The sequence below is a fragment of the Chelon labrosus genome (genome assembly GCF_963514085.1).
Source record: "Chelon labrosus genome assembly, chromosome: 3".
Classification (NCBI taxonomy): domain Eukaryota; kingdom Metazoa; phylum Chordata; class Actinopteri; order Mugiliformes; family Mugilidae; genus Chelon; species Chelon labrosus.
This window is the reverse complement of record NC_140339.1, coordinates 11,560,964-11,585,998: the sequence shown is the minus strand read 5'-3', so window position 1 is coordinate 11,585,998 and position 25,035 is coordinate 11,560,964. Positions and strand designations below refer to the sequence as shown.

At 40.4% G+C, this 25,035-nt stretch overlaps 1 protein-coding gene across 3 annotated transcripts in view; it reads left to right on the top strand.

Annotated features, from left to right (window-relative positions):
- luzp2 (leucine zipper protein 2) overlaps positions 1-25,035 on the top strand; it is a 221,803-nt gene that overhangs the window by 134,917 nt on the left and 61,851 nt on the right. The window contains exons 2-4 of one of the 3 annotated variants that reach the window (XM_084575017.1): positions 12,990-13,107; positions 17,362-17,432; positions 20,324-20,405. In XM_084575017.1, coding sequence (XP_084431143.1) covers positions 20,331-20,405 — 75 coding nt within the window. In that variant the 5' untranslated portion in view covers positions 12,990-13,107; positions 17,362-17,432; positions 20,324-20,330. Of the gene's footprint in view, positions 1-12,989; positions 13,108-16,936; positions 17,433-19,871; positions 20,406-25,035 lie in introns of those variants that run through there. The other 2 variants (XM_084575018.1, XM_084575019.1) reach the window with 2 other exon arrangements.

Sequence of the window (25,035 nt, the reverse complement as noted above, 5' to 3'; positions counted from 1 at the left end):
ACCTTCGTAAAATTAAGATTTCCCACTGTGTATATTTTTGAGCAAGCAAATTATTTTTCTGACTTTTATATCTAGTAAACCAGCCAACTTTTTAATCTAGTTGCTACATTTTGTGGACAAAAACAACTCATTTAGTCGCAGTCTGGTGGGGATGCTGGAGGTACATGTGGGTAGATTAGTTTGATGTCTGCTTGGTGCACGTTCCGTCCAAAAGATCGTGCACCCTGTTGAAAAGAGTTTAAGTTCACATTGATGAGCTGGACTGATCACACAGGGGGGTATTTTAAATAAGTGCTTTGGGTCGTCCTGTGGTTGCATTCACACATTAAGCACTTAAACACCTCCACGAAGCAAATTCTTTGGGGGGGAAACCCCTGCAAGCCCATATTTAAAACCAGTTTAAAGTTTGGCTACAGAGGTGAAAACAAACCATTTTGCCTCAATTATAATGACTACTGCAGTGCATATTATTGGTACGTACACTGATCAGGCAAAACATTATGACCACCTTCTTAATATTTTGTAGGTCTCCCTTGTGCCTCCAAAGCAGGCAGAGAATAGACAGTGACCTTTTGAGGGTGTCCTGTGGTGTCTGGCAACAGAATGTTGTTAGTGGGGGCCTTTGGGTCCTATAAATTGAGGGGAGGGGCCTCTGTTGATCAGGCTGGTTCCAATGCATCCCACAGATACTTAATCAGTTTGGGATCCAGTTAATTTGGAGGCCAGGTCAACATCTTGTGCTGTTTTTCATGTTTTTTCAGTTGTTTTTAAACCATTTTTGTGTGTGTGCCTGTGTCAGGCTGCATCCTGCTGGGGATGGCTGCTGCCATCAAGGAGTGCTTGGTCTGGTCTAGGTGGGTGGTACATGTCTAAGTAGCATCCACATAAATGTCAGGTCCAAAAGTTTCCCAGCAGAAACTTTTGGACCTGACAGTAGAGCAGACGATTCAAAGTCACAAGATGGTCAATGTTATTTACTTCTCCTGTCAGTGGTTTTAATGTTGTGGCTGATCGGCCATGGTTTGTGAGTTTTTGCGTTATATTTTACAGTTGCTCATGTTGGGCCCTGTTACAATGTGATGTTGTTCCCACTAAAGCTCACAAAAAAAAAAAAAAAATTAATCCAGGAACAGTCAGCTGCAGTTTGTAGCTGTAGCGTAAATGTCCTGAGGATGTTGCCTCTGGTGCAAAACAACTTGTTTCTTGTAGCGTACTCCGATAACGCTGGAAATAAAGCTGGATTAGATGTTGTCATAAAATGTCTCTGAGGGGAAAGGTGAGGCTCTGCCACACACACAATGGATCGCTTTAGCGTTCACTCTAGCAGTGAGCATTGATGTCTGACAGAGTATTCCTTTCAGAGTAAACAAAAAAGTCCAAGCTCAATCCAGTTTGATTATAGCATAACAATTACTGACGCAGGAATCACAGTGTTGCACAGCTTTGAAAAATAGGGATGGGCGGAATTGCATTAGATACACTCAAATCCCAGATTTAATTGAAGCTGGCAACCGTAAGAGGTTCCTGGGATGCTTTTAAATCTGCAATTTGTGTGATATAGGTCCCTAGATGAGAGATTCTGCCATAGGAAAGACATATTGAGTTACATCAGTATCATACGTCAAGCTGAGGAAGATGCAGAAAGAGAACATTGGCATCTAATGTATAGTAGACAAACACAGTATGAATATGTAATGAGCTAGAAATACGGCTTTGGCTTTGACCTGGTTAATTTAAAATCAAATGCAACTGCACCGAGCGTGTACCTAGTTTGATTTAGGGGGCGTCATGTCACAGTGGAAATGATTTGGATTGTACATGACAATGGTGAGAGCAGAGTGGATTGTCTGATGAGCTCAACCCAGGCAGAAAATAGGGAAATACACTCAGGAATTTCTTTTTCTTTTTTTTTTTCTTTCCTTTACGTACGTCTGAAGGTAAAACTAGCCAAAAGTTTTGTCTTTTTTTTCTTTAAAAAATCAAATTGAAACTTGGTGGTTTTCTAATCAAGAACATTCATCATATTTCAGTCGTATGTCTCTGTGTCCCATTTGTGTGTTGTTTTTTGACAGTTGTACCCTCCATTACAACTAAACACCCTATCTAGTATTGTTCACGTAGAAGGTGATAGTGTTAAATGTCAAGGGAAAGTAATTGGTGTCTACTTACGCATGAAAATGCCCGCGAGTAATCATTGAATTATTCATCTAATATGCTAAGTATTTCTATTTCAATGCTTTAAACCTCCCTCGGTGGAAAATTACATAACTTAAGTAATGAGCAAATTAGAAGGACTCCGTTTTCAAGGATGCGAAAATGGAGGGATCTTATATCCTTTTCATATCACAATTTTCCGCCGCTGTAGTTTCATATTGGCTCCACACACAGAAAACTCCAAACACAAACAGAAAGCAGAAAATGTATTTATTTATTTATTAATTTTTTGATGTTCTCAGTCGGCATCCTATAATCATCAAGGAAAAGAGAGAAATACGAAGTATCCGTATGTCTTTATTAGTCATGTGTAAAATTGGTTTGTGCTATTTACATTTCGCCTGTCTAAATGATTAAGTTCTTAAATGCAAGTTGCTGTGCTTTTAATTATTGTGTGACATAGGCATCCACGCATTATCGGATGCCACTTGGTCTTGAATCGCTGTTCTTGAGCTGTGTGATTGACATTTCAATTTCAGCAATTCAGATAACTCGAATTGATTCGCTTCTCGGGTGGCACAGTGCCGAAGTGGTTAGCACTGATGTCTCACAGCGAGATGGTTCCGGGTTCGAATCCATGTGTTGTTCTCCCTGTGTTCTCTCCGGGTACTCCGGCTTCCTCCCACCGTCCAAAGACATGTCTCTCTGTGTTAGCCCTGCAATAGACTGGCCTCTCGACCGATGACAGCTAGAATAGGCTCCAGCAGACCCCGCGACCCTTAACAGGAACAAGCGGTTACAGAAGATGAATGAATGAATGATTCGCTTCTCGGTTTAATCGAGATGTAAACCATTCTTCTATTAAGTATTTTTACTATGCTGAAAATTTGCTGTCAAATAGAAGAAGCAAATAAACTGTATCTTTCGTGTGGCCTTTACTAAACAGACTCCTGTACAAGAAAACTGAAGGACATTAAAGGGGAATACTGTTTTGTTTACTTTCTCATATGACATTTGTGTCATTTGCACTCATTCGGGAGATAATTAGATCATATATCCATATGGCGGGAGTATCGAGACGCAGCCTCTAAATAATCTGCCGTGAAACTCGTTCATTTCGCCTATTCCCCGTTGAGTCCGGAGTTACCCGTTATCATCATTCGGGGTCTGTAGATTGACCTACAGACCCCGGATGACGTCTTTACCTGTAATTTGCTACTATGGTTCGTTCACAACCTCCGAATCGGAAAAATATTCAGCCATGCCAAAAACTAGCAGTAGCCGACCGTCACAGGCATAACTCCGGACTCAACGGGGAATAGCACTAGTACACAGTACTAGTGTATCATAACAAAATATTGGTGAAATGAACGAGTTTCGGGGCAGATAATGCGTTATTTAGAGGCTGCGTCTCGGTGCCCCAGTCGCTCTCACTATATGGATATGCGCTGATCTAATTATCTCCTGAACGAGTGCAAATGACACAAAAGTTATATGGGTGAGTAAACAATCGTATTTTATGCCAGAAATAAGGTCCAGGTTGTAAAAAACAGTAGTTCCCCTTTAACTACATATTACAATCAGAATCAAAAGTCCCCGTCCTTAGTTTTGTCTAGCTACAGTAAAATAAATAAATAAATAAATAAACATCTTCCCAGAATGTATATTTCACATTTCAGCTCAAAATAGCACCAGTGTCTGCAGCTCTCACCTCTTTCCCGAGGAAGACTCTGTCTCTCTGCTGAGCTCAGTAACTGACAGACAGGAGCAGCATATTTCATAGACCATATGGCAGCTGACGTAGCCGTGAATTAGAGAAGTTCCTCCTTTTTTTCTGAGTCATCGTTTCACATGTAAATATGCTCTCGCCTCGCAGCAAGAATGATTTTGGGTTCAAACCTGCCAGCTGGCTGTCCTATCTGTGCCTGTGTGGGTTTTCACCAGGTGCTGCTCCGGCTTCGTGTCATAGTCACCTGACTGAAGTTAAGTGGAGACTCTAAATTGGCCGCGTGTGAGTGGTTGATTGTCCTTCTCTGTTGTTAGCCCCGTGATAAACTGGCGACCCTTCTGGGGTGTACCCCGCCTCTTGCCTGATGCCAGCTGGAATAGGCTCCAGCTACATGTCTCCCGCTGCAGGATAAGTAGCAGTAGATAATGGATGAATGGATATAGCAGAAATCACTGCACCACAACGAACTTTTAACTTTATCCATATGTGTATTTTTAAGTCGATGGTGCAGATTGTTGCATATCAGAGCAGCAGCTTGGTAATGGTTTGGAAGAGACTGTTGCTTAACATGTAGTCCAAATGGGCTACATTTCAGTCACTATTTCATACTCGATCTGTTGTCAGGCAACAAAAACTGAAATATACTATGTGAATGAGAACAGTTTGATTGGGAATTTGACTGCATTAAAATACAGTATGTGGGAGAGTATAGGAGAAGAAAACAAATGTAAAGGGAGTGGAAATGCCAACTTAACTGTTTACATGGAGGAATAAAATGATCTGAAAAGATACACTAGTTTAAATCATAGACTGTATATAAATATGGACAATGCGTCCCCACTTCCTTGCATTGGTCAAATTGACGCTATTTTCCCTGGGACACGGGTGGCACCACCCTGGGACTTTGGAGCCAAAGTCTGCGCAGTACGGTCCGAGAGTGGCGCCACACGGAGCTGCGTTATCGATGACCCACCCACACTGCTGCCGCCAGACTCTCTCTACCTCCTGCTCTACCTCCACCAGTTACAAGGAAATGTTGGATTATACACTGTACTTATTTATTTATGTACTTCATCCAACTCCCATGGTCCTACGGACCGCTTCACGGAGCGGTTGGCATGGCAACTTGCAGTCAGTCAATCATGATGTAACATCCTGTTTCTATAGTGTTAAATAACTAAAACGAAACTTCTCAAAGTTTCAGGACACCTGAGTATGCATCAGCATTATATTAACTACCTAAACTAAACCTAAATTGACTGAAGCCATCCTTGGGAAATAATAAATATATATATATATTTGATGTGTATTTTAGTGTCTTAGTTTGGCCCAAGTCCCATCCACTAACATGGAGGGGGTGGAGCTTATGACCTATACTGCAGCCAGACACCAGGGGGAGCTCTACTTGCTTTGGCTTCACTTTTGAGGAGCTGTTCCACATCCAATCTGCCATAAATATATTTCTACCCCATGAGGGTCAAATTTGGAGAGAAATATTTACATATTCCAACCAAGAGACAAATGATCAAAGCCTTGATATGGTTATTGGAATATTATTATCAAAAGTTTACACCATGCCTATCAATCTGATTGAAAATCAGACCAGGCTGTGTCTAATATAGGTTGTTAAAATGAACCATTTTTCTTCTGACATGTAGTGGGATACTAGTGTCCCCGTACATGTAGTCACAGAATCCCAACATGCAACATTAAAACACAGTATGTTTACTGGTTTATTAATTTAACTTATGCAGTATTTTATTTGTCTGATAGCTCGCTGGCATAGCGATGGACTGACTGATCAGTCCGCTATAGTAGAGGTCGGGCTGTGAATTTCTTCATATGGGTTTCGATTAAGTATTTTGATAGTTTTACTGTATTTATAGAGCTGCTTTAAAATCATAAAATACATGGGTTTATGTCAAGTGGTCACATAGATCATGCTGATTAGATGTCCTGAAATGGTAAGGGGCTCATGGTCTCTGCTCTGAGCTTTATTGATAAAGCAAAACTGGCATCCCCACCACCACTTGTTTCATCATATCCCCTCACTAAACAATTAAAGAAGATTTAGTGTCAGGCGTCCCCTGACATGCACGCAATTAATATCCCATGCTGTCTGCGCTGTTTATACAGCAGTTGGTAAACATGACTGACTTTTTGTTGCAGATGTTGGATGGTGGTCATGCTCTGCTAGAGGAATATATTAATTTGCTGACAGGCCTCGGGCAGTCCCCCTTATTAAAACTATTTATTTACCCTCTCCTAATGGCATAATTAATCCAGCCTGAAATTGGGAGTACCACATAAACTGCTGTCTGCCCATAATCTGCATGACGGCAAATAAACTCCTTTTATGCTCAGTAGCTGTTGGTTTCTGTGGCGGCTGCCTTGTAAAATATTAAATGTTTAACTTCGATCCTACGATCAGGGACGTGGCATGGTTTATTAGCGTAACACTGGCACTGCACTCTCTGTTTGGAATGTATTTTCATTTTCTAGTCCAGGACTTGGAAGCAATGGTCACTGCTGAATACTGACTTAATATCCTCTTTCATCAGATGTTTATGTAATAAGGCCATCGGGATGTGACAGTTTTTAGACATGCAGTAACGATATCTCCTGGGTTCAAATTGAGCTGCCCTAATCTTCTGCTTTTCACTTTTTAAACTAAACTCAACTAAAAGGGAAGAATGGCACTGCATGCTTTTATTAATGCTTTAATATCAGAAGTTATGTAGGGCTGCAACAAACGATTAATTTTTTCAATTGGCCTTATTCTGAAAAAAATATATAACTGAACTTTTCCTAATAGATTTTATTCAAATATCTATGACTGAAAAGCCCATTTCAAACTTAAAGTTTTACAAAATGATGCTATTCACTTAGTGTAATTACGAAAGAAGTTTTTATCATATCCTGTGATTAATTAGCGTGCATAATGTTGAGAATAATTTAACTTCAAATGACTTGTGCTGACTGTAATTGGAAATGCATCTGTATTATCCAGTAGAGCAGCGGTGTCAAACATGCAGCCCAGGGGCCAAAACTGTCCCAGCAGAGGGTCTATCTGTCCTGCGGGATGAATTTGCGAAGTGCCAAAATTATATTGAAGACATTAACTGCAAATTTCCAATAAAAGTAACTGTAGATGGTGGCAATGTGCCAAAGTTGTTCATCAAATGTTTTGAAAAAAGACAGTTAATTAAATGTTTTCATAATTTACTTGTAATTCTTTGCACGAAAACAAAGGGAAAGATTTGCAGTTGTCTGTGTTTATAGGTTATTATGCTGTAATGTTACTGGTCCGGCCCCCTTGAACTAAAATGAGTTTGACACCCCTGCAGTAGAGGGTCACCATTCACACTCACGTTACCCTGACGTGCATGTCTATTTGAGAGTAAACACAAACATGTAAACTCATAAAAACACCTGAGCCAGGCAGCAGTTTAGGATTTGCAACTCTCTTGCTGTGATGCTAACCACTGCCACCCACTTAGAGTGTAATGTTGATTGAAATTTACATTACTTAGTTTTATAGGTCTATATGTGCAGAAACAATCTGCTTACAACTTGTGAACGTACTGGAAGGCTGTGCTGTCATGCATTGCTATTAGCATCTGCTTGACTCTCTTCTTTTCTCAAACACAACTGATAAGAGCGCAGCAATAACTCCCAAGCTCTGACCATCAACCAACAATCAGACTAAATTCACTATAATAGTCCAATTATATAATATTCAGCAGCTCAGCTACAGTTGGGAGTCGTTTCAATTTGAGTAAGTGTGCAACCACTTCGTCTTCTTCTTTAGGGGTTCTGGTTGTTTTGAGTTACTGCTCGTATGGCTACCCTGTGCCGGATAAAAGTAACAATCATAAGCATATAGTTCTCCATTTCATGAATTTCCTCACTTCTTAGGCTTGGGTAAGGGCTTTTTTAGTAAACATTACAACGCGTATCGACACATTTGTGTGGACGACATCATCAGCCCCCTGAAATTGTGTAGTGTCCACCGGTGGAGTTGATTGTATTCATGTAAACAACAGTATATGATTTGGACTGCTGATAAATTAGGCTTATCCTTATAGTAGGTTTGCCATCATAACTGATGGGTGTGTGCTGTATTTTAATGCCCACATACACTGACAAACAGGATTCACGGGACAGCACATAACACTTGGGTAGAAACAGGCCCCAAGGCTTCCTAAAGGCACTATGAGAGGAAACCTCAAAGGGAAAAAGAGTTTAAGAGACTCACTTGACCTGAACGGACCGTGTCAAGCAGTGCTAAATAAGAGATTAAGCATGTTAGGTAAGGACGAAATAGCTACAGTACAAGCCTTACTTGCAAAAATAGTGATATGGCCACTTTAGGCTGTTCGGTTGAATAGTTTTGATCTATCAATAATAAAGACGACAGAGACACAAGCGAGACAGCGTTTTCCTCAGGTTGGAAAGTGACTCATTTTGTCTCCAAGAAATCATCCATGATGTAAAAATGACAGGCTGTGTATTTATTACGGCCACTGAATTATGTGTATGTGAAATGAGTGATTGATGTACCTCAGATCTGGCTGTGGGTGGGTATTAAAATAACAGCTCTGCTACCGAATGAGCCTCCAGAGGCACTAAGCCCAAGGGAATCCTTTAATTTGTCCTTGTCTGAACCACTGACTGTCTCCTGCAATTTTTCCAAAAATAGCAGAGTTCACGTTGGGGAGGGCGGCAGACATCAGGTTACTCAACCTGATAACACACGGAGCTCCTCTGTTATTATTTTTTTTCCACTGAAGCTAATTGGTAAGCAGATGGTGGATAACATACTCAATGTGACTGCGTTAAGGTTTTCTGGTCTTTACAAATGTGGAGCCAGTTTTTGTGATTATTATCAAACCGTTTTTTTTTTTTTTTTTTCTGCGCGGACAGCGCTATGACTCCCAGTTTCATCTGCTCCCAAGCAGCGTATAAAGAGCATGAGAGAGATGGAGAAAATAAATAATAAAGATGAAAACATACGCGGGTATAGCAGCTCAACCTGTTTACAACAGGGCACGGCAGACGATTCGTCCTTGAGTGCCGAGATGAGCTGTTTGCACGGAGATATTACCTCAAGTCTGTGCACCATGGACACCAGGAAGAGGCTAAACATTATGTTAACGTCTTTTCACATTTTCGTAAAACTCTTTGCTGTCACTTTTCGTCTGGTTTTATACAGTTAGTCGCAGGTCCATATATGTTTGGACACTGACACAAATCTCTTAGCTGTGTACCAACGCTATGTAGTGTACATCTTACAAATGCAACATTACGCTTTTCTTTGTACTGCAAGATGGAGAGGTGTAAAAGTATATTATATAAAAGCTAAAAATGTAGAGTGTTTCCAATTTGTACAATTTAACTTTTAATACACCGTTCCCTATTTTCCCAGGGCTCATCTGTAACTGGACAAAATCTCATCTCAAATAAAATGTTCACTTTTATTACAACGCCGAGAATCATCCGTCGGGTATGACCTCGGACGTCACCAAAGAATTCGGTTGCTTTTGCCAGGCATTTCGTGCAGCTATCCTTAGTTGTTGTTTGTTCCTGGGTCTTTCAGCTTTTAGTTTGATCTTCAGCAAGTGTTTGAGGAGACTGACTCGGCCATTGCAGAATATTCCCCTTCTTTACCTTTGGAAAGAAGGGTTTGCTTCATTTGACTGACTCTGAGCTTGTTGTATAACCAGACACAATTCAGAATTAATTTATTACAGGGAATATACACTGATGAGCAAAATAACGACCTCTCCTGCCTAATTGAATGGTTGGTCATCTACATGCTGCCAAAACAAACAGAACAGATCCATGGATTTGAAGGGCTCCAAAGTTGTCCTGCTGTATCGTGCACTAAGACGTTCGCAGCAGATCCTTTAAGTCCCGTAAGTTGCTACTTTGAGCCTTCACGAATTAGACTTCTCATTCAAACACATCCCGCAACTGGTTCACGGTTAGCTCATCCTCAGATCACTCTCGGTGGGGGCAACACAGCAGAAGTCCCACATTTCTTCCCATCAAACACGACGCCCATAAGAACAGACCGTTCCCTTTGTCTCCAAGACCTTGATGTGCATCATTGTCCATCATAATCAACATTTTCCTTTTCTCCCGTGAGTGTGTTCAAAATGTTCAAATGTAGCTCACTGTTGTGTTGTAGTTAATGTGATGAAAGCGCTGGTTATCACTGAGTCATGCCATAAGAAAGAAGAAAAAAGAAAGATGCAGTTATATACTTTTAAGTAGTTGATGTGAAACTCAACAGAATATCCACTTCATGAATGCAAGTGGCGTAGCAGACTGCGGCGCGAAGTATATAACATGAGAGCAGAGGTAAATGTGTCCACATAAGTATACTGTATCAACCGTGAAACGTGTTTACAGGCCAGCTCTTGTCAACAATGGGCCGTGCGCTTCTTCAGCTCCGCAACCTTGGCTTCCTTTATTGAGCCATTGCTTGGGTGTTGACTGTTGCGTTCAGCTGCATTTCCTTTAGCCTCAACAGTTCCCGCTGCAGGGTCAGCCTCGTATAACTCGGAGACCTACCGTGTCTCCAAGGGTAAAGAAATATTTGTCCTCAATGATGGGATCCCCGTAAACGACGCCTCCGCCCCCTCAGTGTTGGGTGTTTTTTTGTTGGAGACAGCCAGGGATGGATTTCAATCTGCAGATGTCTGAACAGAAAGATTTCATTATCTCCTCCTCCCCTGCTTTATTGCCATGTGTCGGGTGGCGCCGTTTCTGATCATAAGCCTTTTTTTGTGAGGCATTCTGGTCGTCATTACTGTCATTAACGTCACCTCCTTGGAAGAAAAGGGGGTCTTTGTTTGGCAGGAGCCTCCTAGAACACTGAACTCTTAGAAGGTCATGGTACAATCATGCAGCTGTTACCGTTTGTTTGTTGTAATGTGCAGTGTCTAATGGATTGGGTTGAAAGAAAAAAAGCAGACTTTGTCTAAGAGTCTTGTGATATACATGTGTCTGTGTCAACGGGCCACAAATTATGGGTCTTATTCATTTCACAGATACCCAAGGGTCTATTCTAATGGGCAATGAATAATATGGCAGACAGGGAGGAATCTCTCACCCTATCTTCCCCCGTTGCTTGAACCTGTAATAAATTTCCCGCCAATGCCATATGGTAGCAAGTCATGTGTGGGATTCAGTATGCCGTGTTATTTATTTATTTCCCAGGTGTTGCTTTTCTATTCGTGATTTATGTGTTATTGTGTATGATCTGCTGCTGGGATCTATGACATGGGCTGCACGGGGTTTTTGGAAGACGGCCCGGGCTGAAAAGAAGCCATGGATTCAGAATAATGTGGCAGCTCTCTGCTCCGTCCGTGAGCGTTTCTATTTTTCTTCGGACTAATCGAACGGGGAATGGTCAACCAGATTCCATTTCAGTGATTCATGTAGAAAGAGGTAGACAAGCGAGAGGTTGTAGCAAGGACTCATTCAGCCAGATGAGGTGCGTCTGCGTAGCTTGGAGCTGTCATTTGGAGTTTCTGATTACGTAAGGAAGTAAGCAGAGAAAATAATTTAGATCTTTTGATTTTTCTTGGAGAGGGGAAAACAATCTCTAATACGTGTTGGTGTTGTGACATGCTGCGTTTACCTATTAATCTATTCAATCTCCTAAAATTGCAGCCATACACTACTTATTTACAAGAGCAAATAGATTTTGAAAGAAACATATTGCCATCTAAATTAACTTTTTTTTTATCGGTGCAGTGAGAAAAATAATTTAAACCTTCACCGATAACATATATTTATTTTCCTTATTTGTAATTTCCATGTTTTCTGAGTTGAGCGAAATTGATTTGTTTATTTCCATCCATGTCAGGGTATAATTTTGTTATTACATTATATCAGTAACTAGTCTAGTTATAAAGGAATGACCAAAGTAAAATGGGGACAGTGGTGATCACGGAGTGGAACGGGGCCGTGTTATTCGCCGACCTCAATTTGTCTCCTGATAAACACACCTTGTCCAGGTGGAAAATTACATTGTGGTACTTGTACACAATCACTTCGATTTATTATTTTTTCTTTTTCATTTTCATCTCCCCGCTGTGTGCAAAGGAGAAGGCTTGACGGGCTCTTTTGTGACTGCCATCATAAGCCGTCACAATTAAACTCAAGGGGTCATCAACGTAATCAAATTTGTGGGCTACAGGGGAAACTTAAAGTCTCCAGGCTCTTTTATTAGCAGGATAACCACATTCAGATATACTTGATTTTAAACACCTCCCAGAAGAGTTGCCGCTGTCCTTGAGTCCGTAAACAAGGATGTTGGATGAAATGAAAAATGGATTTTCAATGTTATTAGATTGGTGTCAGGCGGTGAAGGAGAAATATGTGGAATATCGCAACTCATTGATCCTGTCGATTAACGGGGCAAAAAGGAAATGAAGTTGTTAAGCCAGCTCCTCAGCTTTCATTCCCTTTGTGTTCACCGGGTCTTTTTGAAAAAAAATAATTTCCAGCCTGATCTTTGCATCCAGTTCCTCAGTGCAGCACTCAGCGGGGATTACAATGTGTCATTTAGAAAAGGAAAGAAAAACTTTATTATGGCTATAGTTCATGCGAACACGCTGTGAAATAATATTTGCCTCTCTGGAAGCTCAGTAATAAATGACAAGAAACGCCTCTGCAGTGCCATTCAGTAGGGGTTCGGTTGTGAAAAGAGAAAAACAGGATTTGACAAATGTGCCCTGTAGAGTTTTTTTTTTCTCCCCTTAATAATTGGATGGACTGCATGAATATTTAAATGAAAATGCAAGGGCATACCTCTGGTCAAAAGACCTATCTTTGTAAAACGAGCCTTCACTTAAATTGGTTGATTGAAAGCAATAGAAGATTTCTTTTCTTCCTGTTTTATCCATCCAGGGACTGCGCTGAGTAGATATTAGTTTTCTCCCCATTGCTCTACCCTTTATCTTTAACGATGGTGCTTTTAATCCAGTTTAAAACACCTCGTTCTCCCAAGGGTGCCAATAAAGAGGGAATTTTCTCAGCTAGTGGTAGACATTTATTAGTGAAATCTCACTCTCTCTCATCTTCTCAACAGACAAAGCTACGATGGGCTGGAAAAGAAGCTAAAGGAAGTCTTCAGTGAACGAAGCAGCATCCTGCACCAGCTCTCCAAGACATCAAAGGAACTGGACAGCATAAAAGGCAACCTTCAGGTTGGAATTTGACTGTTTTTCTCTTTGTAATACAGCGACGTTAGAAGGCTTATTTGCTTGTGAGTACTTGTCCGCAGGTAATTTTCCGGCCTCCGTTTTCAGCACGTTAAAGCCTGGGAAACACATGACTCCTCTCACTTACTTTTCAATCAGCCCGCTGTAAACCAACTAGATATGATTAAATATTAACGTGGAAATTTTTTTTTCAATTCAGCAAGCCCACCCATTATTACATATGGAATGTGTTACGGGAAACGCAGCTACTGAATAATGGAACCGCATATCACTTAGTGAGCATGTAAGCAATTATTATCGTGAGTGAAAACCACAGCTTTTGCAGAAGTAGGCGGAAACCGTTCGTCTCATCTTGAAGCTTTTAGTCGTGAGTACTGGTTAAAGCAGTACTTCTCAAAGCCCCACTATTTGAGGTGGGGGGGGAGTACACAGGAACACTGGTGTACAGGTGTACAGAGTTGACGGAGGGTGTCGCCAGCAGGCCGATCATTTTGTGAGCATGGCATCTGTAACTAAAAAAGCACTGTTAGCCTCGTACAAAGTCCCACCACATCGCAAAGTGCAAAAAAACTCACACGATATCCCAGTGAATCATTCTGAGAAATCGCACAGACTGAGCAGTCTTGTTTAAAAGTTACAAATTGAGTTAAACTGACCTTGGAAATCATTTTAAGTTGTTGCAGATGTTATCTCAGCTCATTTTATTGTATGCAGAATGCTGGTGCCAGCAACTCATGCAGCAGTTTGTACAGATAAATAAATATTATCAGGTTCTCAATAGTATTTCAATTCGGGGGGGGGGGGGGGGGGGATTCTGTCCCCTGGGGGGCATGACAAAAGATAATTGAGAACCACTGGGTTAAAGGAACATTTTCAGCTTATTGGTTTAAGGTTGGAAACTGTTGTTCTTTGCTATCGCTTATGGTAACACTACTCACCGGTGTCACTAAAATAGGTCTTACAGGTACATCCAACCAGATGATTTGAAAAAATAAATATAAATAAGCCACGGATAAATAAATATTTCCATTGCAAACTTTCATCACACTCATAGGTTATTGTTTGACTTAAAGAAGGATAGGACCATGCCGGGTACATCACTTCAAGTTTTACATAATATGGCAAAACATGTTGGGCGGCACAGTGGCGTCGTGGTTAGCACTGAACCAAGAAGGCATGTTCTCTCTGCATCTGTGTGAGTTCTCTCTGGGTACTCCAGTTTCCTCCCACCGTCCAAAGACATGATTGTTAAGTTAACTGTTGATTCTAAATTGGCCCTAGGTGTGAGTGTGAATGGCTGTCTGTTTCTCTTTGTTAGCCCTGTGATAGACTGGCAACCTGTCGAGGGTGTACCTCCCGTGATCCTCCAGAAGACAAGTGGTTACAGAAAATGAATGAATGTCAGCATGTTCACAAATACTAAAATGGTCAGACAACTAGGATTTCTTGTCTGTTGGGGTCTTTTTTTTTAGTTATATCACCATTGAGGAAACAAAATAAACAAAACTTAGTAAACTTTATATCAGTAGTTCATAGTTTTTAAAGAGTGACTCCTTTGAAACAGAATGTAAATAAATGTGCAACTCCCATGCTGATGCTGGGTTCTGATGGTTTTGCTGTACATACTAACTCATGCTGTAAAGTTTTAAAGACAATCACTTTAGTTAAATTTAGCTTAAAAACAAGGCTTCATTAAGTAGCAATAAAACTGAGCTCAGAGGAAACTTTAGGTGAATGATAATGAGGATCATTATCTGTGTCGCTAAGAGAGCTATCCGTTGGCCCTGCCAAATACTGGTCTTCGTTAAGTAATGTACCTTATTATACTGTAGACTTTATAATGCCGTGAGAATTTCACAAAACACAATTATCTCGATGCTGGATACTGCACATCACGTCCCACTAGTCGGTTTAGGTCAACTTCATTACAGCTCTTGGCGGTGACAAGAAACGAACAGAACTTAATTATGGATTCAGATATTTTAATCATTTCGTATTTTCAGTCGTTTTAGCGGATGCAACAATGGACTTACGAAATACACTTTTAGATCTTGGATGCCAGATGACCTGTGTTTCTGTGCAGCGCTCCCAAAGTTGAAATCTGAGGGATAGTTTCCTGTTTACGTCGCAGTAATGTGTTCAAGCTCCAGGCAACATCTGTGGTCCACTTGGATTGTCAGAAAATCAATAATCAGACAAACGATATGCACACATCCCCGGTGTTGGTGTGTGTTTTGTGAGAGATGTCCCATGTGGCAGGAAAAAGCTCATGTAGTCTGGATACCATCATCCTCGGGGCAGGCTTTGATGTCTAGTCACTCCAGGCTAGCTAGGTTGGCATCTTTCTTCGCCCTGGGCCCTGCTCCAGCGTGCTGGGCAGGCCAGAGGTTGGGTTAGATTTGAAATAGCGTGCTGTGGAACAGATCTATTCTTCAGGGGGGGAAACATCATCCGCATAAACATCATTGACTTTTAAAAAGAGAACCCCACATCAAAAGCTAGAGGTGTTCAGCGTTTCTGGAAGATACAATCGTGCAAGTGTTTATAATTTTAACGAGTTGCCCTCTAGGTGGAGGTCAGCAACCCTAATAATTAAACTTTGTGTGATGGGGAATTTATTCTTGGCAGCAGCTCCCGGGATGTTGTGAAGCAGTTAACTGTGGGCTTAAAGTAGCTGTTTCATGGTTTAAATTCAATGTCATGACCATATAGGGGTCTGTAGGCCAACTCTGTAGGTGCCACAAGGTTGTCAGCGATTGTGTAGAGTAGATTTTCATATACTACTTATTCCCTTTTTTAAATTAAGGGTTTATTTAGCTAAATAAATGTCAACATTGGTGTGAATTTACATCAGTTGCTTTATAACAGAACAGAAAATCAACTTACACACAAATCTCACATATCTTTAATCTGTGATTGAAACGTTTGTCATACAGATCTCCCTTCAGTCCATGTTCAAACTGTCCTACAGCTCCCGGATGTCTCAATATTACAAACAGAAAAACAAAAAAAGCCATTGAGAATAATTAAACAAAGACCGTGTAACAAGCGCGCATAAGACATATGTCTACAGCTCCTCAGTGCCTTATTACAGTGCAGTCAATCGCCCTTTCTTTAGACTGTAATCCCTCCTTTGAACGCTCTCTCTTTTTTATTTGGAGCATCACAAATGCTTCCTACATTCAGATGCATTCTTCCTGACCAATGGAGATGAAGATGGTGAATTCACAGAACCACAGTTACATCCATAACCACCAGGCTCCGTAATACTCTTTGTTTCAACACTGGCATACCTTTTTTGCATAAATCATGTAAAATACCTCCCTACCAGTTCATAAAAGCGAGACTGTCACCACAAATGTCAGATTTAAAAGTCTGATATGATGCAAAATACAGACAGATTAATCTTAGCAGTAAACCTGCTGTAGTAAAAGGTTGTAAAAATTGTTTAGTCTGAGGTTTTATCGCTCATTTCTGGGAACTAGGCTGCGGAGGGGGAGGTAGAAATACGTCCCTTTGACTCATGACAGAGAAAGAATCAGTGATGTAACTGGTCAGTTTAAACAAAGCATTAGCTTATTATCTTGAGGAACATACTGTACATTATCATATCACTGCAGCTGCTGTCAGATTTATTTATTTTTATTATATTTATTTTCAGCATAGATTTACATGAAGTGAAGACAGGGGCTGGGGTGGAGATTGTTTCAACCATTATAGAAATATGGTGTTAATTGGCACAGATATCATCTTCAAACACAATTCATCAAGACAATCTCTCCAGCTGACTCTGCCTTTTCTTACAAGTGTGAAAACTCCTGTTCAGCTCCAGACAAATAAAGGCCTCTCAGTGGGCTGGTAGGGAAATAATTTCCCATCAGGCAGGTGCTTAGACAGCAGCAGAACCCAATCTGCTCATTACGACACTGATCAGCAGACAGTTGAAAGCTATGGTTTTGGGTGCATTATTTCATAATACTCGCTTATCTTAGGAATCCTGTGCTTTTTACATTGTGTTACAATCTTCTATATCTAACACCTTTGCTTGAAGGGACTTTGAAAACCTGGATACGTTCTTAAACATTTACTATACAGTTCAAGGAGTGCGCATGCAGGGTATGTGTTTGCCCTCTCCGCCGCGGATGCTTTGAAGTCATTCTTATTTTGTTTGTCATGTACTTTGCAAAACTGTGTCTTTCCTGAAAAAAACCAAAACAAAACTCCTCTGTTCTCTTTTAGTCACTGAAAAGCGATGACTCAGTACCCAAGAAGGACGTGCAGAGGATTTTGGAGCTCAGCCACAAACAGAGGTAAAGTAGGACATCAAGCATGACTTACACATGACTTATCAACAATGCTGTGCTGCTCCCAATTGTCACCGTGATGTGGGTTCGCGACGTATAACCGTCACTATTATATGGTGGAATTCTCTGTGGAGTTTCCAGACAGAGTCTCCAAGATAAGTTATAGCTTGAGGGCAGATGTTGGCATTTCATCCAACATCCGACGGCTTAATCATTTAAAGTTAATCTTATCAATCTGCAGCCTCAACCAATTAACTTTTGGGTTTGAGGTTAATTTACGATAAATTGGGGTCATGCTATTGGTAGTGCGTTGTTTTTTTCCACAGATTTAATTGAAGAGTTTTAAATGTGCAAATTAATTTCCTTTACTTCTTACCATGGCAACACAGCCGCTGATTATTGCTGCCCTCTGAGCTGTCTGCCATACCAATATGACAGATAAAATATGTCCCACTGACATTATGAATTAAAAACTAATGAAAAGGGAATAAAGAATCTTTCAGCACCAGGAGATCTTTTATTGACATTAAATATTCATTACGAAATAAGCAGCTATCAAATGAACAAAAAAGGGTAAAAGACATTCAGCTAGTCTGCTTTGTTAGACCTTCGTTGGAGTGGTCGGCTCAGATTTGATCTCAAGAGTTTGCATCTTGAGTGTTCAATGCAAGCTAAATCCCACAGCAGAAGATCATATCAACTAACAAACAGGAAACTGAGTAAATAAGCTTGTGCCGCCTTTAAATAGAGACTTATGTACTGTTGTGCATGGGTTGATTTCCTGAATATATAGAGAACTGACAATAAAAATCTTTGAATCTTAAATCTTTATTCTCTGTTATCGATGCTTCATGTTCTGCAGTGATGGCCAATGTACATTAAACATCTGTTGTTTAGTGCTTCATTTTTTTATTTTTATTTTTTTCCAACGTGAGCTGAAAACGTATTTACCTAAAGTGCTTCACCAGTTAGGACTGTCTGATTAATGTTGTGTGTAATGAGACTGTTAATGATTAGGAGTCATTTGTGGCCTCCATGCTCTCTGAAATGTCAGCCTGATTGAAGTCCGGCCTCCTGTGTGCAGTGTCTTGATAGCCAATCAATAGCCTATCACCAGCCCATGGCAGCTCTCACATGTCATCAAGTTAAAAACCATAAAGCAGCAGCAGCTTGGCTCGTTGTTGCCTACCTAGCATTTGTGAGCTACAATTTTTTTTCCAAGTGTTATTAATCCACCTTTGGAGTTCTATGTCTGCCAAGAGTGATTACGAGCTGACTCCATCACGGCGGATGCAGACAGGTGATTCATTGCAAGTAATTTATTTTTGACAACTCTTAACAGAGATTTGATTGCTTTCTGAAAATAATTTTTGCTACAAACTGCCTTGCAACAAAAATGTTTGCAGACAGAGCAGGAGCAGACAGTAAAAATGTAGGATTTTAAGGGTTTGGAGTAGCAACAGCGAATTCAGATGCGACTTAACATATGGCTGACCTGTTAGCACTCACTTGTCTTATGCTCACTACTCTGGGCCTTCAAGGCATGTCAATCTCACATTCACGGTGCAAGTTTCTGTCAGTTTGGGCAGTTTTGATCTTATTTGCACAAACTGTTCCCAAGTCTTGGATACAGGAGATGGGATTATAAATGAAATGCCAAAGCAGCGGTGGTTGGCTGGTCGCCGTGAAGAAAAAAAGTTTGCTAGGCTGAACTTATGCCAAGAGACAAGACCAGTGGCATATAAAATATAAGAGTAGTGAACTGCGAGATCCGTTCCACACAGAGTTGCTGTGCTGCTTTGAAAGATACTGCCACTCAACTGCAGCACTGGCTGACTAGGAGCTGCATCATCTACTTTTAAATTTGCAGCCATGTTTGTGAAACAGTATACAGACTGCTCCTTCTAATTTAACTGGGATGCCTTGTGATTATAATTTCTACCAGCGTTTTTTAAACCACTGACCCACATCACTTGCCTACTTGATCCATAATTCATTGTGCACTGCTGTTATCTGTGCACAGGAGCATCAAGCGGTACAGAAATATCCATTGCATTCTAATGCATAACATTTAAATTTTATGTTAAACACTTAAATGAATGCAGCACCAGTCTTCACACAGCATGCATAAAATCAATGTGGAGCGTTCCAAATACTACATAATACGACATAAGCGGTGCTTTGCACTTCACAAATCTTCCTATTCAAGCTAGTATCCTCTTCCATTCACCATTGTCCGCTTGTTTGCTAAATTGCGGATTTTGTTGCAAATAGCAGGGAGAAAAAAACGCATCTAGACATTTTAAATCCCAAGAGGGTAATATAAAAGATGAGTAAATGTGAAATAGTTCTCTTAAGCTTGAGAGAAAAGGAAAATGGAAAGAGGAAAAATGTCCAAAACCAGTCGAATGTGAAAGTGTAAAAAAATAAACTAGCATTGTGTAATCCTTCCTAGGAGTAAATAAAATCAAGTTTTGGTGTCAAAGAGATTGCGTGCTAATGAAATGTGAGAGAGAATTTGTGAAACTGGAAGTCATAGCAGTTATTCACCGTGTTGTTTACAGGCTGTTTGATTGCAAGTTCATCTTGTGCAAAGCTCCTTGTGATTAAATCAATTTAGTTTTGAACATTTGTCAGTTTACGTTAACTGCTTGATTTAATCCAACAGATGAGATGACTGCAGGTGTAAAAAAACTATTGTCTTAAATTCTGCTTGGGGAAAAAACACAACAACGGAGTGAAAATAGTTTTTTTCACAAATCCATTTCTCTGCAGAACGGCTCTCAACAGTAGTATATTTAAGAAAGCCATTTTATGGCGGCGGAGCTGTGGAGGCCTCTGAGAGTGTGAGGAGGATGTGCTAACAGAGTGTTTCTCACTTCCCTCTCACTTGACAGAGAGGAGATGAAGTCCCTCCAGGCAGCCTTGCAGAAGCAGCTGGATGAGGCAAATGAGAGAGCAGAGAAGCAGCAGGCCACGGTAAGACAGAGCTGACCTGACCGTCCACATCCGGTCCCATCTAACCAGCGCCGTCACCTGTCACACAGGCCCCTCAGTGATCCACGCTCATTACACAGCAGCCAGCGCTCGTCTGTATCTCTTACCTCTTAATTGAAACTCTCAGAAATAGCAAGACAAAGCTTTGTGCCCTCCATTTATTTATTTATTTATTTATTTATTTATTTATTTTGACCAAAAGTCCAGGACCCAAAGAAGTTCAGTATCATGTAAAATTAGGAAGAGTCGCAAATTGTCACATTTGAGGAGATGGTTTAGAACAATGACCTGGTTTTCTGTTGATTAACAAATCAGTTAATCAGCTAATCCTTTTCCACTCCAGTCATTTGTAATGTAATGATTCATAAAACTGAAGTGTTCGCTTTACACAAAATCTTAATTAAATCAAATTACCACAGAATAGTGATGGCCCAACATTTTTAATGAATGCGGTGCATTGAGAATTTTAAAAATAAAATAGGAAGAGGCAAAGCGAAGATAGCCTTTTGCACTCTCAAGTTACTACAACCAAAACTCGTTCATTAGTCTAACTAATTAAAAGAAAAGAAAATGCTAATTGGCACGAAAAGGCTCCTAGACGGGATTGTTTATTTTTCCTACCGAACTTGTAAATCTACAAAATGCATGAATATTCTGTGTGGCAGTATGCTTTTTATTTAGTTGAGAACATTAATAAAGGGTCAGTTTCTCTTCTCTTACACTTGTTCTCTAAGCTACACAGCCAATCACAGCGATCTCTTTCACCGACATTCCCTTTCAACATGCCGATAAGCCACCAACAGGGGTCGGTCTAATGGCAACGGGCGAGACACCCCTACACGACGACACTGGCCAACAGCCAAGCATCGGCTCGGTGTGCCCAGAGGCGCAGCTCGTCAGCAGGCAAGGCAGGCAACTGCTTGGGGCCCGTAGCCAGTGGGGGCCCCCCCGAGAGGGCTGACAAACTTTAAAAAAAATCCTACAGCAGTGGCGATGTGCCAAGTTTTCAATGACATTGAATTGTTACATGTCTTGTTGATGACTCTTTAAACTAGATAAGTATGGCACTGAATTCAAAATGAAAAGAAAAAGGAATAGGGGAAAAGAAAGGAATGCAGTAAGTAAAGCAGGTAATGGCCATAAAATAACTTCCACTAACATCACATTATTTAGTTTTCTTTATCTGACAGTTGACATTAGGTAGTTTAGCTAGAAGAGCATTATGTCCAGCTCTTGTTGTTTGTGACCAAATGCATAGCCAACGCAAACTCCAGACTCAACTTCTTAGCTAATTTAGGCTTAAGGAACGTTAATAGGCTTCTCGTTAAAGCAGTAACACCTTTTGTTTGTATCAGATTATGGTAAAATAATGGTGATGAATGTAGAGGAATTTCTTTCCTAGGGCCCCAATAGACTCAAGAGTTGCCTCTGGGTGTGTCATGGCCCTAAGCGCCTGCTCAATCTTGCCTATATAAATATAAATACATTCAAAATATACTGAGAGTAAGTCTATGACGGTGTTGTTGTTGTGTTATTGAAAGCTGTGCGTGTGCTCTATCTTACTGTACTGCCCCACTCTTGTATCCTCATTCTATTCCGCAGTGACTTTCGCCACCAAACTCCTTATTAACAAATGAACCCAAAAGCCCATCTGGCTGCACTGACAGCTACAGTCCTGGAGTGCCTCTGGGATTTTCAATATATGCTAATGAAAAGCTTGTCCTACAATATTCCTGGCTGCTTATGCGCAGTCATGACGTTTAATGTGCACCGTGACATTACAATCGACAATGAAATCATCGGCACTCTGAGACAAACAACAGTACAGTAACATTTCAAGTGACATTGCTGTCATTGTCCTTAGACAATCCCAATATCTGGCTTTTATGGTTTGAGCTTGACATTTATGTTCCCTTAAATGGTATTTATCACCCCCATTGAGCGATCGTGATTAAAAAGGACTGCTCAACTGAATGCCTAATGCCACACGTGTTTAACAGAACAATGAAAGAGTGAATCTGCTTTTTCAGATGCTTGTGTTGACATAAAATTCAACAGAAAACCAGCGCATCCAAAAAGCTGAGAAAATAATCAATATCAGGAAACTTAAAAGCTCATTTCTTGCAAAAAAAAAAAATACAGATTGCAGCTTTTGTTGTGCCGAAATCAAGGAGAAGAAAACAACGTCCAAACAAGAAAGCTACTAAATATGTTCACAGTCATAGGCAATGAGTAATGAGTTTAGTTTTTAATTTAATGATTTGTGCAGACCTGAATTTCAAAACGCAAGGCACATCTCTAGCTTCTTGGTTTAGAAGGCTCCTTTCAAAATATATAGTCCTTATGCAACATTGTAGGACAGCAAATTACAATAATGGATTTACTTGGCAAACATCTAGAAACAGTCAATAGACATCTACATATTATTTGTCCAACTGACAAAACAAATAACATGTCAAAAATCCAAAGATAACGGTTCAGGTTCTGTGGCTAGCAGTGTCAGTGTGTTGATTTGTTGTTCAGTCCACTGCTACTGTGGTCTAGAGATGGGTTTTAGGGCTCTTTGAATTGAGCCGGATCTTGTGGATCTGTTCTTTTCAAAGAGCTGTTCAAAAGACTGTCTCATTTTGATATGTATGTGTTTTTAAAATGCCAGTCTGTGGGTAACAATTTTTTTCCTGGAAAGAATCACTGGAAGGATTGATAGGGTAAGATCTGGATCTGAATGATTCAAACTTAGACATCAATAGAATATATATTGGTGGGATGTCTGAGTTTGAATTATTCTGAAATATTGATTCTAGATAGATGCTTTACTTTATCCCATGGGAAATTCGATAAAGACCTTTACGGTGACCAGGAATCGAATCTGGGTCAACTGCTTGGCAGGCAGCTATGCTCACCACTACCACAAACGCTATAATAATATGGCAAATATACTTCGCTTTACTGTTTGCGTTTACTTTGGCTCATTTTGTCTTTTTGAGTGACCAGCCATTCACTTCAAATGAAGCGTGTCCTCCCCTTTTTCAGATCGCTGCGTACTGAGGCACTCACGAGAAGGCAGTGTTGTCAGCTCGGATGACGTCATGCGATATTTGCATATCAAAGAGGCACCTTATGCCTTTTCTCTGTCTCAGTGGAGTAGCAAAAGAGCCGCTTGTGAAACAGCAAATAATAATAATAATAAAAAAACAAAAAAGAACGGCTTTCAACTGCGAATCAGTTCCCATTGTTTGTTTTAAAGAGCCGGTCAATAGATTCGGTTCGTTTGCGAATGTCACAACTCTACTGTGGTCTCAAACCCAGTCTGAACTTTGCCCACTCAGACTTTTTGTGAGTTTGTTGGAAACTGATTATATCAAATTGTTTGACTTTGGACTATCCAGAGGTATTTTGTTTTCTTCGTATCGATTGATGCACGCCACATAATTAAATCCAAATGGCGTTTTACCAAGCTCATATTCTGATAAGAATTGAGTCTGACTGCGCCATGCTACAACTGCAGAATATATGGTTTTGAGAAAAATGTTTACTGCTGTCTACAAACACTCATATCCCGTTCTGGATGAGTTGCGACAGCTGGTGATCACCTGACTTTCCATTTAGTCCCATTGTCAGGTCAAGCTTTCCTCAGTGCTTTGGTGTTTGACTCAATGCTCCGGACACCTTAAGCCGTACCTCATGTTTGTTGCTACCTTTCAACAGTTAGCAAACTAATATGTTAAATTAATGTGGTGAGGACAATCAGTGTCACCTGCTAAGCTGCTAGCATTGTTTTGGTGAACAGTAAATAATATTTCTATCAGTACATTAAGTCTTAAATATTAATTCCATTCATTCAAACTCAACAGTTCAGCTAAACTACTTCAACTACAATGCTTCATTCACTGAATTTCCTTCCTTATAGGGGAGTTTAGTAACTATAAATACATTCAGTAATGAAAACAATAGTCTTTCAGCTGTGTAGTACTCAACACACCACTTATAATGAAAAGCCTAAGAGTGGCACCTTTTTATTTATTTATTCATTTATTTACATTGTATAACTATTCCTTGAGGCTGCAGCGGTGACTGAAAGGCTCAAACGTGAACCTTGATGTTATCATGCACTGCTTGGGGATGTGAGTCAACCGGCAAGGTTTAGTTTGCCGTTCCCTGAGGTGGGAACCTGGCATGAGGTCACCAGCCCCATGAATCTTTTCCTCTTTGTCCCCCAGGACTATCTTGACGACCTCTCTCAAGGACACAATGCTTAAAAAAAACCCTTTTTTTTTTTTTTTTTAACTGAGGAACAACAAGAGAAAAGCTACATTGACCTATCTATCTTACTTACACCCACAGAATTCATTCGTTTAGATATACGGTAGCCCCTGGCAGCAGGTTGCCATCTGCGGCTGGTGTTTGAACCTTAGTTTGGCTGTTACGAGCAAATACACAGACGCGCACACAACAGCCACGGGCCTGCACCAGCAAGACATGCTGAGCTCATGATAAAAGGATTGCGATAAACAAAGATATTACTCTGACATGATAAGCATATGGGCTATTAAATCAGGCACGGAGTGGAAAATAGGCAGTCGCTCACTGCAGGAATAAATGCCTCAACGTA